The following is an 18,644-nucleotide window of genomic DNA, read 5'->3' as shown; positions in this document are numbered from 1 at the left end:
TTTCCTGAACTGCCTCTCTAGATTTCTGAACTCTGTGCGCAATTATTGATTGTCTATCAAGAGCTTTTTCATCATGTCAGTCAAACTCTCCTCTGCTTGTTGTGGGGGTTTAGGTGGCTGATTGTAATTAGCTTGAGGGCTGTTTTTCTGATTTTCACCCCAAGAGAAGTTAGGATGATTCCTTCAGTTCGAATTGTATATGTTACCATATTGAGCATTTTGATTCATTGACCTTCTAGCTTGTTTCCCCATATATTAGATGGATTCAGGATTCTCGGGGTATCTGTCACTTGTGTGACCTTCACCACATAACTCACAGCAAGTAGAAATTTGTTGCACATGTTGCATCTGTTGTGTTTTGTGCATTGTCATTTTATTCATTTGATTTGCTAATCTCGCAATATCTGCTCTCATGGTTAAGAAATCATCAACCTCAATTACAAATGTTGCCTTCTATTTAAGTACTCTTTGTTGTACCCCATCTCCTTGCCAATTATTATCATTAGCAGTGAAATTGTTTAGCACGATCTGGATTTCACTATACGGTCTTGCCATGCAACTACCCCCATATGCCGAGTCAAGATTCATCTTCGATGTGTCGTCCAACCCATCCACAAAAGTGTGACCCAATACCTCATCAGTCTGACAATGATATGTGCAGTCTCTGAGTAACTTCTTATATCTTTTCCAAGCTTGACGAAGAGTCTCACCATCTTATTGGTGAAACCCAAGAATCTGGCTCCTAAGAAACTTTGTCTTATTAGTGGGAAAAAGCTTGATTGAGAATTTTGTGCTAGATCATCCCAAGTGTGGATCGAGTTTGCGGGATCCTTCTGCAACCATTCTTTGGCTTCCCCCAGCAGTGAAAAGTGAAACAATGTCAGTGTGATGTAGTCTTTGGAAACATTTGGATAATAGTAAGTATCCATAATTTCTAAAGAATTATGAATGTGCCAATGCAGATCTTCATGAGATAGACCCACATACTGCCATGTGAACTGAATAAGTTGTACCATGTACTATTTGAGCTCAAAGTGGCCCATGATATCAGGCTTCACTATACCCTGAGTCATATTAGCAAGAATAGGACTTGCGACCTCGATCACCGGTCGCTCTTCGTTACCTGCCATCTCAAGTAGTTGAGGTTGAACTATGATGTCCAACTCCCCTTCTGTTCTAGTCCTAGCTTCGACTTCCCTCCTACCATGTGAAGTGCTCATTCTATTTCAGGATCAAGAGGAAGGAAGTTGTTCGCACTTCTACTCCTCCGCATTCAAGAGAAGAGCATGCGTTAACACAAATAAAGCAAACTAAAATTTAAAACATGGACAAATAACGAATAAAAGCTTAACTTAGATAAACAATCAATAACTAAGTCCCCGACAACGACGCCAAACACTTGTTGGTTCCCCAAGTACACACAAGTATACGTGGCCGTCAAGTAATAAAGTGACTCGAAAGTCGTATGTCGAACCAACAGAGACTTAGATTAATCATTAACTAAGAAAACTAAAATCAATAAACTATCCAAGATAATCAAAAGTATTATTTATCTACTAAACTACTTTTGCAAATATTGAACAAGTAATTAGCTAATTTATCAGGGATGCAAACATGTGTTTTAGATTTTACTCAGAGGAGATAAAAATTCCAGGGTTGTGGTCGGTTTATCAATCCTATTAAGTTCAATAACCATACCTGTTAATCTATATTATCAATGGTTGCTAATTAACCGGATCGTTTATATGAGTAACATTTTCCCACAATACTGCTCGCCTATTCACAATATATCAATCCTATATTACTATGTTATTGAGTCTATCAAGAACGAATATAAAACGTTTTTAGCTAAGCAAGACTGTTAGGTATATTCCTATCCTAACAGCGAAATCATTCCCCGAGCCACGGGTTCAGAACAAGATCTCTTTAATTATACTCTAATCTAAACATGACTTTCCAAAGCATAGCATAGATAGTAGGGTGAATTGGTAGCTACAACAATTCAGAAGTTAAAACTAGAATTAAAGAAACAATCACAAGATGATAATCCGAATTAACGAAGATGTAATTAATAATCATGTCAACCACAACACAAGAAACTAGAGTGCTTAGCCACTCATGTTCGTAGTAACAATTTTTCAAGTATTTTCCATAAACAAATTACAAAGAAAAGATGATGAAATGAAGAACTCGATGATTTTCTCCTCCAAAATTTGTCCACGTGATGTTCTTGCCTCCAAAATGGCTTGTTCTCCCTTGGTCTCAAGTTCCGTAAAAAAAAGTTGTTTAAAGACTATTTGTAGGTGTAGGCAAAAGGCTTAAAACCTGAACCACGCATTGCCACATAAAACGCACGACACACCTCGCGTTAAACCGCGCCTCGCGAGCTCAAACACGAGCATAAAGTCTCGCTTCTCATGCTTATACAATTTGATGTTGCCTATCTTTTCCTCTCAGAGATGGTTGCTTTTGAGTGTTGCCAGGTAATCTCCAAACCTTCATTCTTTAATTCTTGTGTCTACAATTGCATGCAATCATTTAAATACATATAATATACTTCCAAAACTTTTGCTTTGCTAACAATTTTCACCCCAAAATACCTACACATAAAATAAACTCAATTAAGTACAAATATAGTACAATTTAGTATTAAAGCACCAAAATATAAGGTAGGTAACATACTAAATATATATAATTATAGTCAAACATCATTACCCCACACTTAAACGTTGCTCGTCCTCGAGTCAACCAACAATTCACACTATCCTTGAGCACTTTATATTTGCACAATCGAGGCACACTACACCAATGACCGTGGTTGATAGCAACAATTAAGATGTAGTATATACAATAACTTACACTTCCCTCAACTTATGCCATTTTTCAAAAATATTCACAACAAACACGGCATGCTTATAACAATCCTAACCTCCAAACCGACTCAGTGTCACAATGCACTCATGGCTTGAGCACCCAACATCCTAGAAAAGTCTAATAATGTTACCTATCCCTCATGAAACTATGTGCCCTCACAAGAAGAACAAAAGTGTAAGTTGAATCCACACATTTAAATCAAATGCTCAAATATATTTTAAAGACTCATATATATATATATATATATATATATATATATATATATATATATATATATATATATATATATATATATATATCAAATAAAATCGCTCATTCTTACAAAAGAAGTCACATGCATGCAATTGGTACCATATGCTTGCCCTTAATGTAAATCTCTAGTAATGTAGGCTCACTAGATCTAATATCAATTAGGACTTTTTTATGGTTGTAATGTGGGCTAAGGGACGGCAAGGATATATTTAGGAATAGCGGCTAACCATCCTAAGTACTTTAACAAATCACATAATCATCTGTAAGCTCAAATTCTTCAATCCCAATTTTAATTTCACAACTAAAATCATCCCTAATAACGTTCCCTCTTTCTTTAGGCACTACTTTAATTCATATCCACTAGCAAGAACAAGATATCGATTTATTCATCTAAAGTTTTCCTTCTCTTTTTCATATTTTTTCTTTTTGTTTCATAATTTTTGCTAGTGGTGTATTCTTTTACAAAACAAGTGCATCTTTATTTTTTTATTGGTTCCACTAGAAAGCCACCCAAATTCACTCCTTATTTCTTTTAGCGCTCATCTCACAATTAAAGTGCTTTAAGTGGTAAAAGTATCAAAACAACATCAATTAAGAATAAAAAAAAGGTGTAGGCTTGTAATGTGGGTGGCAAATAAACATCTATAGGCTCAAAATTGTTAACTAGGGATATATTTAATTTGTGATAGCAATAATGCTCGGAAAGATCGAACAACAACAACAACAACAGCAACAACAATCCAGTATAATCCCACTAGTGGGGTCTGGGGAGGGTAGTTTATACGCAGACCTTACCCCTACCCTAGGGTAGAGAGGCTGTTTCTGATAGACCCTCGGCTCCCTCCCTCCAAAAACTCCCCACCTTGCTCTTAGGGTGACTCGAACTCACAACCTCTTTGTTGGAAGTGGAAGGTGCTCACCACTAGAGCAACCCGCTCTTGTCAAAGATCGAAGAAAGCCTAAAATCATTTTTCAAACCGAGTCTAACCTAAACATTCGCTTTGACTCACAAACAGGGCAAGTTCTAGACACAAGTACAATGACATAGACTACACAAAAATCTCACCTCACACATGATTCATTAAGGATGGTCTCATTCCAACTCTCAAACTAAAGCAAGTATTTACGGAGCCACAAGACATTCCATCCAAATAACCAAGGCATCATAAGAAATTTTAGCACATAAGGAAGATACTACACATGCCAAAACCTAAATTTGCTATTATCAAACAAGTCAAGGGCGCCTAGGAATCTTATTTGTCTTCCTCCATTTTTTTCTAAGTACTATTCTAAAAAAAAAAAAACTACTACCCGATTCAAACTACATCCCATGGAAAAGAACCGAGGCACAAAGAAAATCACAAGGGATTTTTACTACCTAAAGGAAACTAAAAGACATATTTTTGGATTTTTGTTTAGACTTTAATCCCTCAAGAAAACTGTCTAGGAGATCCAACGTCGGGAAAAGTCCAATTTTTCTAACTTTTTTTATTTTTGGATATTTTTTTCTTATTTAAAAAGTATTTAGCAGCTACTAAAATACTACACAACTACGAAAACAAAAATAAGAATCTAAAATCAAAAGAAGAAGTTAACATTTCTCTAACATGCTACTACTAATTATCTAGAGGATTTCTCCCACCCAACACTTAAAGGAGTGCAGTGTCCCCAGTGAAAAAATAAAGCAAAACAATAACAAGGGTGGACAAGAAACTCCCTGAAAGGCCAAAGGCCGAAACAATAGCGGCTCACGGGGTACTCAGACTTCCCCCAGGCATGGTCCTTTGTATGAGCACCCCATACTTAGTTCTCACCATCTAGATCGCTTTTGTACTCTTCCAATGGCTTTGCTTCCTATGCTTATAATCATACAAAATAAAAACAAAAAGTACAAAAATAATATAATAAAAATAAAAGAAAGCAGTAAAGATGGGTTGCCTCCCAACAAGCGCCTGATTTAACATCGCGGTACGATGCAAAATCTCATTTAATTATTGGCAAGTAACACCTTCGACTTTTGACGATCAAAGTAACCTCCATAATAGTACTTTACTCTTTGTCCGTTCACTAAGAACATTCTCTTGACACCTACGACGCGCAACTCAATTGCACCATGTGGAGTTACTCTTACTTCCTCAAACGGGCCCGACCATCTCGATTTGAGTTTCCCCGTAAAGAGTCTCGGCCTCGAATTGAAAAAAAGAAATAATTGGCCCGGTTCGAACTCGCGATTGTGAATATGCTTATCATGCCAGCGCTTGGTTTTTTCTTTGTACAACTTGGCATTCTCATACGAGTGCAAGAGAAACTCATCAAGCTCGTTAAATTGCATCAACCGTTTTCGACTCGCTAATTCTGCATCAAAGTTTAGCTTCATTATCGCCCAATAGGGCTTGTGCTCAAGTTCCAGTGGTAAATGGCATGCCTTCCCATAAACCATCTTGTAAGGGGAGGCTTTGATTGGAGTTTTGTAGGTAGTCCAGTATGCCCATAGAGAATCATCAAGATTTGCAACTCAATTTTTTCTACTTGCACAACTCGTTTTCTCCAGAATATGCTTTAACTCTCTATTTGACACTTCAATTTGTCCACTAGTTTGAGGATGGTAGGCAGTCGCAACCTTATGTTTGACCTCGTATTTCGCTAAGACTTTGTCCAATAGATTGTTACAGAAATGGGTGCCCCCATCACTTATCATCACTCTCGGAGTGCCGAGCCTTGTAAAGATATGCTTTTTCACAAAGTTAACCACAACCTTGGCATCATTGGTAGGAATAGAAATGGTTCCAGTCACTTCGACACATAGTCAACAACCACCAAATGTACTTGAACCCATTGGACAAGGGATACTGACCCATAAAATCAATTCCCCACACATCAAAAATTTCATCCTCTATAATACCATGCAATGGCATCTCATGTTGTTTTGTAATTGTTCCTGTTGTCTGGTACCTATCACACCTCCTCACGAACTCATAGGCATCTTTAAACAACCTAGGGCAATAGAAACTCGATTGCAACACCTTTGCTGCCATTTTGTGACCTGCATGATGACCATCATACGGTGACGTATGACAGTCATGTAAGATAGCATTTATTCCAGATTCGGGGACACATCTTCTCATTAACTTATCGGTACACGATTTGAACAGAAACGACTCATCCCACACATATGATCTCATACATCTTAAGTTCTTTTTAGCATGAGGTTCAAGGTCAGATGACATATCTCCACTTGCTAGATAGTTTATAAAATTTGTATACCATGGCACCTCCCCAGCAGTAACGACAAACAATTGCTCATTTGGGAAGTTTTCCTTGATAACATCACCCTTAGCTACATGATTTCGAGTTTCTAACCTGGACAAGTGATCGGCCACTTGATTCTCTGTTACATTAGGGTTTCGTATCTCCAAGTTAATTCCCTGCAAGAGTAAAACCCAATGTATTAGCCTTGGTTTAGAATCTTTCTTTTCGAAATAATACCTGATGGCTGCATGGTCTATGTAGACGATGACTTTGGTTCCAACTAGATAGGCCCAAAATTTATCGAACGCCCACACTACAACAAGCAACTCATTTTCTATCACAGTATAATTTATTTGAGCAGGAGTGAGAGTCTTGCTTGCGTAGTAAATGGAGTGAAATATTTTGCTCCTCCTCTGGCCCAATACGGCCCCAATTGCACCATCACTAGTGTCACACATCAGCTCGAATGGCTCGTTTCAACTCAGGAGCCACTATGATTGATGCACTCAATAACTTCTTTTTCAGTTTCTCGAATGCTTCCAGACAAGCCTTGTCAAACTTGAACGGCTCATCCTTCTCTTAGAACCTACATAAAGGAGAGGAAATTTATTAGAAATCCTTTATTAATCGGCGAAACAAACCTATATGTCCCAAAAAACTCCTAACTCCCTTAATGAAATTGGTGGTGACAACTTTTCAATTACTTACACCTTAGCCTTGTCAACTTCCAGTCCATCTTTAGACACCTTGTGCCCCAGCACTGTACCTTTACGTACCATAAAATGGTACTTTTCCTAATTCAGTACCAGATTAGTCTCCTCGTACCTAGCAAGCACTTTAGCAAGATAGGTCAAGCATTCATCAAAAGAAGGATCAAACACAGAAATATTATCCATAAATACCTCCACAAATTGTTCTACCATATCAATGAAAATTGCCATCATACACATTTGAAAAGTCGCAGGTGCATTACATAGTCTGAATGGCATTCTCTTAAATGCATAAGTGCCATAAGGGCATGTAAAAGTGGTTTTTTCTTGATCTTTCGGGTCAATGCCAATCTGATTATACCCCGAATAGTCGTCAAGGAAACAATAGTATTCCTGTCCGGCTAACCTGTCAATCTTTTGATCAATGAAGGGGAGAGGGAAGTGATCTTTTCGTGTAGCATTATTCAACTTCCTATAATCTATGCAATATTCTCCAACCAGTCACAGTCCTAGTTGGGATTAATTCATTTTGTTCATTCACTATAACAAGCATACCTCCATTTTTAGGTACACATTGACAGGGCTTACCCACTTACTATCGGAGATATGAAATATTATACATGCATCGATCAACTTAATCACTTCTTTTCTTACCACCTCTTTTATGAATGGATTTAGGCGGCGTTGATGGTCTACACTAGGCTTGTATCCCTCCTCCATGAGTATTTTGTGCACGTACAATGTTACACCCTATATTTTCGTACATAAAAATGCGTCGTAAGCAAACTAATGTAGGACCAAAAATGAGATAATATTTAAAAGTATATAAAGTAAGTTAATCATGTTACCTATGAGGTTACAAATATTGAAGATCATGAACAACAAGTACAAAGAGGGTTGGACAGTTCAGAAGCTAAAGCAATTGAATAAAACAATGTTTTGTCGAAAGTCGACAAGTTGGGAATGTTATAACATGTACCTTTGGGGTGAGACTAGGGTAATTAACATGATAAATAGATTATGTTATGATTTATATTAGTCGTATGACATCCGTGTGTTATGGTTTAATGTCAAGCGAGTTGTGGAACAAAAGTCGATGAAAGTCATCACAAGTTACACTCATAGGTTTTACTGAAACTTTGGGTCAAATGTAACTGGCAATTTTCTGCCAATATGCTTAGAGTTATGGGGTGTTCCACCCATCAAATTAAAGATCTATGAGTCTATTTTCCAATGCATTGAACCGTTTGTCAATACGACATCGGAGTAGTGAGATATGGGCATTTTTGCGATACTGCGCAAGCTGCTAGGTGACAAGTAGGTGTGTCACCTACTTGCTTAAATGAAAGCCCAAAAATGGGCCATTTCGGGTCGTCCAAAGAGGACTTTTAAAGGCCTATTTTCTTTATATATTAGACTTAAAATAGATCATAATAACCAGACATAAGCTCTGCAAAGAATCCTCCCAAAGATTTCCCACAAACCCTAATTGATTTTCTCTCCCTTTCAAGTTCTAATTGGAGGTAAAACCTAGAGTTTGAAGAACCGAGCTAGGAGCTGAGTTATCCAACAAATAAGGTGAGTTTACTGATCTCTTTCATCTATTTTTTCTTCTATAAATTCATGGTAAGTCGTTCTATACTTGTAAGAACTCACGGGACGGTGATCGGAAGCCGTGAGTTCGAGTTATTCACTTGTAGCGGACTGTTTTGTGGACTGTTTTGTGTTGCTGTTGGGCTGCGTGTTTTACTACTGTTTTGTGGAGTTTTGGAGGAGGAAGGGGGTGTAGAAACACCATATAAATATAGGGTGGTTGGGTGGTCGTTCGTCATAACATTTCCGGGTCATTTGACACTACTACGGTGGTCGTTTTGTGTATGAAGAGATTGGGGTGTGTTGGGCTGTTTTGTAGTATTTGATGGCGTATATAGGGCTGGAAAATGATGTATATATGTTGTTATTGTTCTATTCTTGTATTGTTGGTGTTATCTTGAATTTGGAGGAAGTAAGGATTATAGGGGAGATGCTGCCCGTTTTAATACAAAATAAGTTTGTCGTTCGTTGTGCGATAGTTGTACCTTTCGTAACATAACGATAGTATTATTATCATTCTTGTAGATTAAGGTGCGAAGAGGTGAGTTCAACTTGGTGATTAGAAAGATTGTGATAAGGTATGTTAAGGCTAAGCCCTTCCTTCATTTTGGCATGATCTCATAGCTACATGTGTTAATAATGAGACATAAAGAGAAGTTCGTATTCATGAATTCATTCACATTATTCTAGTCTCATAAGTTACAATATTATTCCTTATCGGGACTTCATATTCAGTTTAGTTTTGTCTTTATTCAGTCAAGAGAGCAGAGGGTCTATATATATATATATATATATATATAAGAGAGCAGAGGGTCTATATATATATACAGTATTACACTATTTTCACCACCATCGAGCTATAATCGGTGGGCAGGCCCCTATTGGGCAACCTCTGATCAGATGGTAAGTTATATATACCGAGCCTACTGTGGCCGAGCGCCTATGAGCGAGCCCAGGATGGCCGAGATACAGAGCCCAGTATGGCCGAGCGCCTATGAGCGAGCCTACTACGGCCGAGCATTTACACGTACCGAGCCTTATAGGGCTGGACAATTATTTTACTTAATATATTGAGAGAGTTGAGTCAGTATCAGCAGGTAAGTACATCTCCAGACCATCTTTGACTCCCAGTTAATTTCAGTTATCATATTATCAGTTCAGTTTCAGCTTTCAGTTATTTTATTGCCTTACATACTCGGTACATTATTTCGTACTGACGTCCCTTTTCTGGGGGGCGCTGCATTTCATGCATGCAGGTTCAGACAGACAGACGGGTAGACCTCCTCAGTAGGTGTTTCCCGAGTTCAGCCTGATCGGTAAGCTCCACGTCATTCAGAGTTGCCAGGTCTAGAGTTTTTGTGTACATCTTATGTATATCTGTATATATGTTATGGGTAGGTCGGGGCTCTGTTCCGATCATAGTACATCTATCAGTAGAGGCTTGTAAACATATCCTATTGGTTAGTGCAGTAAGTTGGGTTTGTAGGCCTGGTATGTATAATTTGGTGGTTTGTCAGCTGTAATAGCTATGATGGCCTTTTTGGCCTAGCTTTATATTGATGTTTAGTTAGCGCTAGTTTCCATTCAGTTTTATATTTTGCTTCGCAAATTCTCTTGCAAGGTGGCCCCATGGCCAAAGTATGACATTATATGTTCAAAGTCCCTTAGTCGCAATTTGGTACGCCAGGTTAGGTGAGGCACCGGGTGCTTGTCTCACTCCTAGGTTCGGGGCGTGACATACAATGCAGGGTTAAAACCCTTTATATCAGACATTGTCCAACTAATGGCATGCTTGTGCTCCCTCAGCACCCTCAACAACTTTTCTTCCTCCAAGTTCGAAAAATGAGAAGAAACAATCACAGGTAAAGTGTTAGAACTTCCCAAATATGCATAATGAAAATGTGATGGTAAGGGCTTAAGTTCCTGTTTTGGGGCCTCCTCAACTGAGGATTTAGGGGACGGGCTGATTGGCCTATCCAGAGGCTCAAACTGGGATCTTTCTCTTATGTATTCGCAATATCCATCCAGAATTTGCAATATCTCCTCAACCTCTTCTTCAAGTTCCAAGTGATTGAACAACATCAATGCCCTTTCTAGTGCATCTTCTTTAAATACACTTGGCTCTACGGCTAGTTCATTTATCTCCACCCTATAAATAATGGCAAGGTCCTCGTAATGACGAGGTAACTGAATGGCTCGATATACATTGAAGACTGCTTCTTCATTGTCCACCCTCATGATCATCTTACCTTCTCGTACTTTGATAATTACATCTCCGGTGGTCAAGAGAGGTCGTTCCAAGATGATAAGAACTAACTCGTCAGCCTCGTAGTCCAAGATGATAAAATCTATAGGGAAAATAAACTTCCCAATCTGCAGCAAGACGTCCACAATTACCCCCTCATGATAAACATAAGATCTATCAGCTAACTGTAGCATCACCGTGGTGGGCCTAAGATCTCCTAAGCCCAATTGTTTGAACACTAACAAAGACATCAGATTGATACTTTCACCCAAATCACACAATGCTCTACCCACATCAATTTCACTAATCCGCACGAGGATGGTAAAACTACCCAGATCCTTAAGCTTTTGTGGAAGCTTATGTTGAATCCTGGAAGTGCACTCCTCAGTAAGTGCGGCGGTCTCAAACTCAGTTAACCTGGTTTTATTTGCTACTATATCCTTAATATATTTTGCATATTTTGGGACATCACGTAGCATGTCCACCAAAGGGATGTTCAAGTTTATCTGCTTCAGGATATCTAGAAATTTGTGTAGCGATTCTTGGTGTACTTCTTTAATTGCCTCATTTCTATTGCTATCATTATTTTCACTGTTATATACTTGTTCAGTTTCTTATTTATTCTAGTAGGGCCTTGACCAGACCTCGTCACTACTCTACTGAGATTAGTCTTGACACTTACTGAAAACTGTTGTGGTGTACTCATGCTACGCTTCTGCACATCATTTTGTGTAGATCCAGGTATCTCATACCAGCCCAGGCATTAGGGAGAACTCAGCTGCAGAGACTTCAAGGTATACATGCTGCTGTTCGCAGGCCTTGGAGTCCCCCTTTATCTAGAATATTCTATTTTCCTTATCCTTTTATAGATATTGGTGTATAGGATTATGCAGTACATCTTATTAGAGCTTGTGACTTGTATTCGCCGTGTCTTGGGAGTTGTAAATGCTAAATTGAAGAGTTATTTTATGTAGTTGCTGAGCTTTGAGACTTAAATTATTATTTTAGTTATTTCTGTATGAATATTAGGCTTACCTAGTGTTAGAGATTAGGTACCATCACGACATCATACTGAGAAAAATTGGGGTTGTAACAATAACTCTTTCAATTCATCAACCAAATGATGCAAATAAACATCAATATCCTTTCCTGGTGCTTGAGGACCAAGAATAAGCAATGACATTAACATAAATGAATCCTTAAAACATTTTCAAGGAGGAAGATTATAAGGAACTAGAATGATAGGCCACATACTATCTTTATATTCCAGCATCTAGGATTCTTTTGTTTTGAAGTTGGAATAAAATACAATAATATTTGAAACTTTTATTTTTGTTAAACTTGTAAAAATAGAGTTTTTATTTGTAGCATAGCAAATACTATGCACTCTTACCATTTCTGAATTTTAGATAGTATTTTGAATTGACTTTTATTTTTATAATCAGATGATTCAACTAGAATCAGGAAAGGTTGTGAAAAGACAATGCGTGTCACGACCCCAAACCCATAATAGGTTACGATGGCACCTAACACCATCGTTAGGCAAGCTCACAAGTGAAACTATAATTTAATTACCCCTTTTTAATATTTAAAACAAAAGTTTTCCTTTTAAAAGAACAAAATAAGTAAGATCACATGCAACCATACATATTCTTTTCTCAATGAAATACCAGCATGATAAGTACTTCCACTGTAGTGATAGAAATAATAAGTACAAGAGTACATAAATATTAAAAGTCCCCAAAACCCGGTGCTACAAGTGCATGGGCAATCTAGAGAATATACAAAACATATACAACTATTATCTGAAAGGTAATAGACAGAAATAATAGACAAGGTAGGGGAGACTTTGGTGCTGCAAATCGTAGCAAGGCAAGCAACTCACCACTAAGTCTCCGTAGAAGATCGGCTATGCGCCCGCGTGACCACTGGTAGTACATGCCTCATTACTTGCACATTCAGTGCAGAAGTGTAGCGCGAGCACGAAAAATATCGCGTACCCAGTAAGTATCTAGTCTAACTATTAAAATTTATGCTCGTAAATTTTTTATTTTTCCGCATCCCTGTTTTCTTGCGAAGATCAAAACACTTTCATTAAATAGCATTATTCGATTGTCATTAAGATACTCTAACGCGATCATGTTAGTTATGATATCATAAAAATCAATCACATCATTTTCATGGTAGCCTTCAATGACTAGACCGTAATTTTGACTTTTACGTAGTTCATCGCATCTTTGAATATCATTTTTAATAAAACCAACATATGTTCTTCCACGCACATCAGGTCCTATTGCAAAATAATATAATTGATTGATAGACATTGACTTTCCCTTATTATATAGTTGAATAATCTACAATGAAAAAATTATTACTGCCACTGGTGATGAACTCACTATGGCTATTCAACGTCAAACTCAGAGTTTTTCTTACTACATAGGCGGCTAAACGAAGCCTTTTAATTAGTAAAGAAGAAAACAAATTAGAATTTAAACACGCTAAGATGATTTTACCTTAAAAGTCACTTACTTTTCTTTTGAACCATAAAGAAAATTGTTCTCTATGTTTCTCTTCAGTATTTACAACAAATTACTTCATCAACTCTCATTATCCTCTCTGCATGCAAAATAAGTTACTTACAAATTGTTTAAAATAAAAAAATAACAAAGAGAGAAAAATGACTTACCGAAGAAAAGGTTTTACTTCTTCACAATTATTCAACACATATCACCAAGCCATATCAAAATCTTTCTTTGGTATGGTATTATAGTTTGCATCTTCAAATGGTCTAACATACTTTGAGAATATGTACAAAATAAGTTCATCTTTACTTCTAGATCCATCATCATTTTGACTTTCACGATTAAATCTAGTCTCGATTTCAATAAAACACACAGAGCAAAATGTCAAATATTCATCAATAAGATAGCCTTCTGTAATAGACCTTCTGGTCGTGCCCTATGTCGCACTTAACGCTTAAGCTTGCACCAAAATCTTTCAACTTTGTATATCCAACGATATTTTGCTGGTCCCTATACATAGCCCCTCGTGGTAAATGCACAACCAAATGTACCATAATATCAAAATCAGCTGGTGGAAAGATCATCTCAAACTTACACAATATGAAAATTAAATCCTTTTCCAATTGTTCTAAATCATCCCTTCTCAAAATCTTGCACCATAATTATTGAAAGAAATAATTCAATCAATGTTAAAGAGACATCTTTATTTACAAATCTACGAATAGCAATAGGCAGCAGTCGTTGTAACAAAACATGATGTTCATTACTTTTGATTCCAGTTATCTTATCCTTATCCGCACTTACACGCGATGAGATCTTTGAAGCATAACCATCAGAAAATTTAACGGATTTTAAAAATTTATAGAAGTCCTTTTTTTCTTCTTTTTTTGGCATATTATAACAAACAATTGGCATTGTATAACTAAAACCATGATCATGTAACCATAGTTCTTTTCTTATGTTCATATCCTTAAGATTTAGTCTTGCTTTGTGTCCTTCGTTTTATCTTCAATATTCAGTAATGTCCCAAAATATTCTCACAAATATTTAATGTATCGCAACTTTAAGCTCTTCCAATATGAAAACTCAAGTAAAATACTTATCCTCACCCAATTTAACTCTTCAGGAAGACGTTCTTTTTTCTTATTATTTGGGTGTTTTTCTGGTCTTTAAGTACTGGAAAAATTTAATTCTTGTAATACATTATCTCCTGAGAGCTCTTTTTGTTTCAATTTTTTTTTTCTGTCTTCCCATTAAATATTTTGCTTCTTCTCCATGTATAATTAGGTTCAAGATATTGGCGATGACCCATATGATATATTTTACTTCTTAACTTGTATGAAGGTGCATCTTTATTGCTAGTAGGACGTGCCATATATCTCTTCGTACTTTATCCAGATAAATTACCTATTCCATAAAAAAATAATGTATGTTTAATATTAGTTTATATTCCTAAACTACATTAAACTTATTTGCAAATAGTATACTACTTAATTTTATTTAAAAAATCTTCTATTTAATAATTATTTAGACTTCTTGGACAGTAATGAATTTACGAACTTACCATAAGTTGGAAAATTATTATTTGTGGTCCATATAACAACAACATGCATCCTGAAGGAACTCCTCACTTATGCATCAAATGTATCTATAACTTCACTCTATAACTCTTTCAATTCATCCACCAAATAATGCAAATAAAAATCAATATCCCTTCCAGGTGCTTGAGGACCAAGAATAGGCAATGACATTAACACAAATGGATTCTTAAAACATTTTCAAGGAGGAAGAATATAAGAAACTAGAATGACATGACACATACTATCTTTATATTCCAGCATCTAGGATTCTTTTGTTTTGAAGTTGGAATAAAATACAATAACATTTGAAACATTCATTTATGTTAAACTTGTAACAATAGAGTTTTCATTTGTAGCATAAATACTAATATATATATATATATATATATATATATATATATATATATATATATATATACATACACACACACACACACACACTCTTACCATTTCTGAATTTTAGATAGTATTTTGAACTGACTTTTATTTTTATAGTCTGATAATTCAACTAGAATAAGGAAAGGTCGTGGAAAGACAATGGGTGTCACGACCTCAAACCCATAATAGGTCATGATGGCACCTAACACCATCGTTAGACAAGTCCACAAGTGAAACTACAATTTAATTATTACCCCTTTTTAATATTTAAAACAAAAGTTTTCCTTTTAAAAAACAAAATAAGTAAGATCTCATGCAACCATATAAATTCTTTTCTCAATAAAATACCAGCGTGATAAGTACATCTAATGTAGTGATAGAAATGATAAGTAGAAGAGTAGATAAATGTAAAAGTCCCTAAAACTCGGTGCTAAACGTGAATGAGCAATCTAGAGAATATACAAAACTAATACAACTATTGTCTGAAAGGTAATAGACAGAAATAATAAATAAGGTAGGGGAGACTCTGGTGCTGCAAATCGTAGCAAGGCAAGTAGCTCACCACTAAGTCTCTGGTAGAAGATCGGCTACATACCCGCGTGACCACTGGTAGTACATGCCTCATTACCTGCACATTCAGTACAGAAGTGTAAGGGTGAATTTAGTAAATGGAGGATTTACCATGATAAAACAACTTCACATCTAAAGAACATAAGAACCTAAGAGCCCCTAACGGTCAAAGTTTCACACATAAGCCCGAGTACGTACTCATCACCTCGCGTACACGGCCTTCACATGACACAATTAGCACAAATGACTCAAATCCTAAGGGGTAGTTTTCCCACACAAAGTTAGGCAAGACACTTACCTTAAAAAAATAAGATTGATACTCTAAAATGACCTTCTCGAGTGAAACAACCTCTGCACGGCTCAAATCTAGTCGAAATAACTTCAAATATTAAATAAAACTCATAAGAAATAATTCTGGATAATAAAGCTTCGATCTTTAATTAAAACTAAAACGTCAACTCAAAAAGTCAACCTTGGGCCCGCACCTCGGAACCTGACAAAAGTAACAAAATCCGAACACCCATTCGATAACGGGCCCAACCATACAAGAATTACCAAATTCCGATATCAAATCGCCTTCAAATCCTCATTTTATATTTTGAAAGATTTTTTAAAATTTTCCCATTTTTCCCTACTCAAACCACTAATTTAATGATAAAAATATAGGTGGAATCATGAAATAAAATTAAATTTGGGTACAGAATACTTATCTCAAACTAGCACATGAAGAACTCCTCGAAAATACCCAAATCAGAGGCCTACAACTCAAGATATGATAAAAATGGCCAAACACCCGAAATATAGTTCTTATATTTCTTCCCAGTGAATAATTCATCGCGATCGCGTAACATTTCTCGCGATCGCAAAGAACATAATTGAAGGCTGCCAAAACGTGCTTCGCGAATGCGACATAAGGGTTGTGAATGCGGTGAACAAAACTCCAGCGAAAAACATAAATGAGGGATTCCAAAACGAGCTTCACGAACGCGACATAAGGATTGTGAACGCGGTGAACAAGACTCCAGACTTTACGCGAACGCGTCTGTGTACTCGCGAAAGCAAAGAGAAATGATGCCAGGTGACCCTTTTCGCCTTACCTCTATGCTATCGCGGACTACTAAATGCGAACGCAGAGACAACAGCCTTCCGATCTTCGCGAACGCGATAATCTCTTCGCGAACACGAAGAACAATTGCTGCATGCCTCCCAATTACACTATGTGAACGGGATTCCATTTACGCGAACACGATGAAGAGAAACCAAATGACAGAACCAACAAATCCAAAGCATGAAGAAATGACATATAGACCATCTGAAATACACCCGAGACCCTCTCAAAATATACCAAAAAGTTCCATAACATAACACGGACCTACTCGATGCCTCAAATCACATCAAACAATATCGAAACTATGAATCACACCCCAAATCGAACTTGATAAACTTATAAAATTTTAAACTTCTACAACTTGCGCTGAAACATATTAAATCAACCTCGAATAACCAAAAATTTTGTATGCAAGTCCTAATTGACATAAAAAAGTTAATCCAACTCACAGAATCGAAATATGAGTCCGATATGAAACAAGTCAACTACGGGTCAAACCTCTCAGTTTTCCTAAACTTCAACTCTTTCAATTTTTGCCAAATTGCATCAACTCAACCTAAGGACCTCCAAATCCAAATCTGTATACTTGCCTAAGTCCAGAATCACCACACAAAGCTATTGGAATCATCAAAATACCATTTCGGAGTCATCTACCCCAAAGTTAAACTCCGATCAAGTCTTACCGCCGAAGCTTTCAAAATAAGAATCCTTCTTCCAAATTGATCCTGAATCATTCAAAAAACAAACTCGACCTCATACGCATGTCATGACACATAATACAAAGCTTCTCTAGACCTTAAGACGCCGAACAGGGCGCTAATCCTCAAAATGACTGGTCGGGTTGTTATAATAGTACCTGCCTCAGTACCTGCACATTAAGTGCATGATTGAAGCAAGAGTACGAAAAATAACACGTTCCCACAAATTATCTAATCTAACATCTAATAAGTAATGATCAGAGGTCGACATGACACTTACTAGAGGTAAATAATAATATAAATACATAAAGTAGATATGATAAGTGTAATGACCTGACCGTTCGTTTTGAACTCTAGTATGTTGTTCAACAGTTTGAGGCCATGATCAACTTCACTTCAGGCATTATGACTGGTATGCGTGGTCATAATTCAAATTTCGGAAGTTCAGAGGTGATTTGAAAAGAAAATTCCCATTTTTAAAGCTTCAAGTTGGAAGAATTGTCTAAGGTTGGATTTTTGAGTAAACAATCTCGAAATCGGGATTTGAAGGTTCCAACAGGTTTGTATGATGGATTCGGACTTGGGCGTATGTCCGTATCGGTTTTTGGATGTCCCGGGAGCGTTTTGGAGTCTATCGTGGAAGTTAGCATTTTGGAAGAATTTCATATATTTGGGTTGAAGTGCATTTCAATGTTATCGATGTTCGTTTGAGATTTCGAGTCCGGGAATAGATCCGTATGGTGATTCTGGTACTGGGAGCGCATCCGAAAGTAGATTCAGAGGTGCGTAGGTCATTTTGGAGCCATTTGGCTAATGCTAGAAATTTGAAGGTTTTTGACAAATTTGACAGGAAGTGCACTTTTTG

The 18,644-nt window shown here is 36.8% G+C and overlaps 1 protein-coding gene across 1 annotated transcript; it reads right to left on the bottom strand.

Moving 5' to 3' along the window:
* Positions 1 to 5,888: 5,888 nt before the first annotated feature.
* LOC142180018 (uncharacterized) lies at positions 5,889 to 11,402 on the bottom strand. The gene is made up of 3 exons (XM_075250935.1): positions 10,420 to 11,402; positions 7,182 to 7,557; positions 5,889 to 6,551 (listed from the first exon to the last, which is right to left on the bottom strand). Exons 1-3 carry the CDS (start codon positions 11,400 to 11,402, stop codon positions 5,889 to 5,891), a joined length of 2,022 nt encoding a protein of 673 aa, XP_075107036.1.
* Between the last annotated feature and the right edge of the window lie 7,242 nt (positions 11,403 to 18,644).

The sequence above is a fragment of the Nicotiana tabacum genome, chromosome 4, assembly GCF_000715075.1.
Source record: "Nicotiana tabacum cultivar K326 chromosome 4, ASM71507v2, whole genome shotgun sequence".
NCBI classification, from domain to species: Eukaryota; Viridiplantae; Streptophyta; class Magnoliopsida; order Solanales; family Solanaceae; genus Nicotiana; species Nicotiana tabacum.
Note: the sequence above shows the minus strand (reverse complement) of the source record. Positions and strands in the feature narration are given on the sequence as shown.

Bases quoted from the DNA above. Each gene is read 5' to 3' on its own strand.
- LOC142180018 (XM_075250935.1), bottom strand. From the start codon at position 11,402: ATGCTACGTGATGTCCCAAAATATGCAAAATATATTAAGGATATAGTA. The intron at 7,558-10,419 runs GTATGTCACGCC...CATAGATTATAG, and splicing joins AAGGGTTTTAACCCTGCATT to GAAGTTGAATAATGCTACAC. The intron at 6,552-7,181 runs GTACTGAATTAG...TTACTCTTGCAG, and splicing joins GGTACGAGGAGACTAATCTG to GGAATTAACTTGGAGATACG.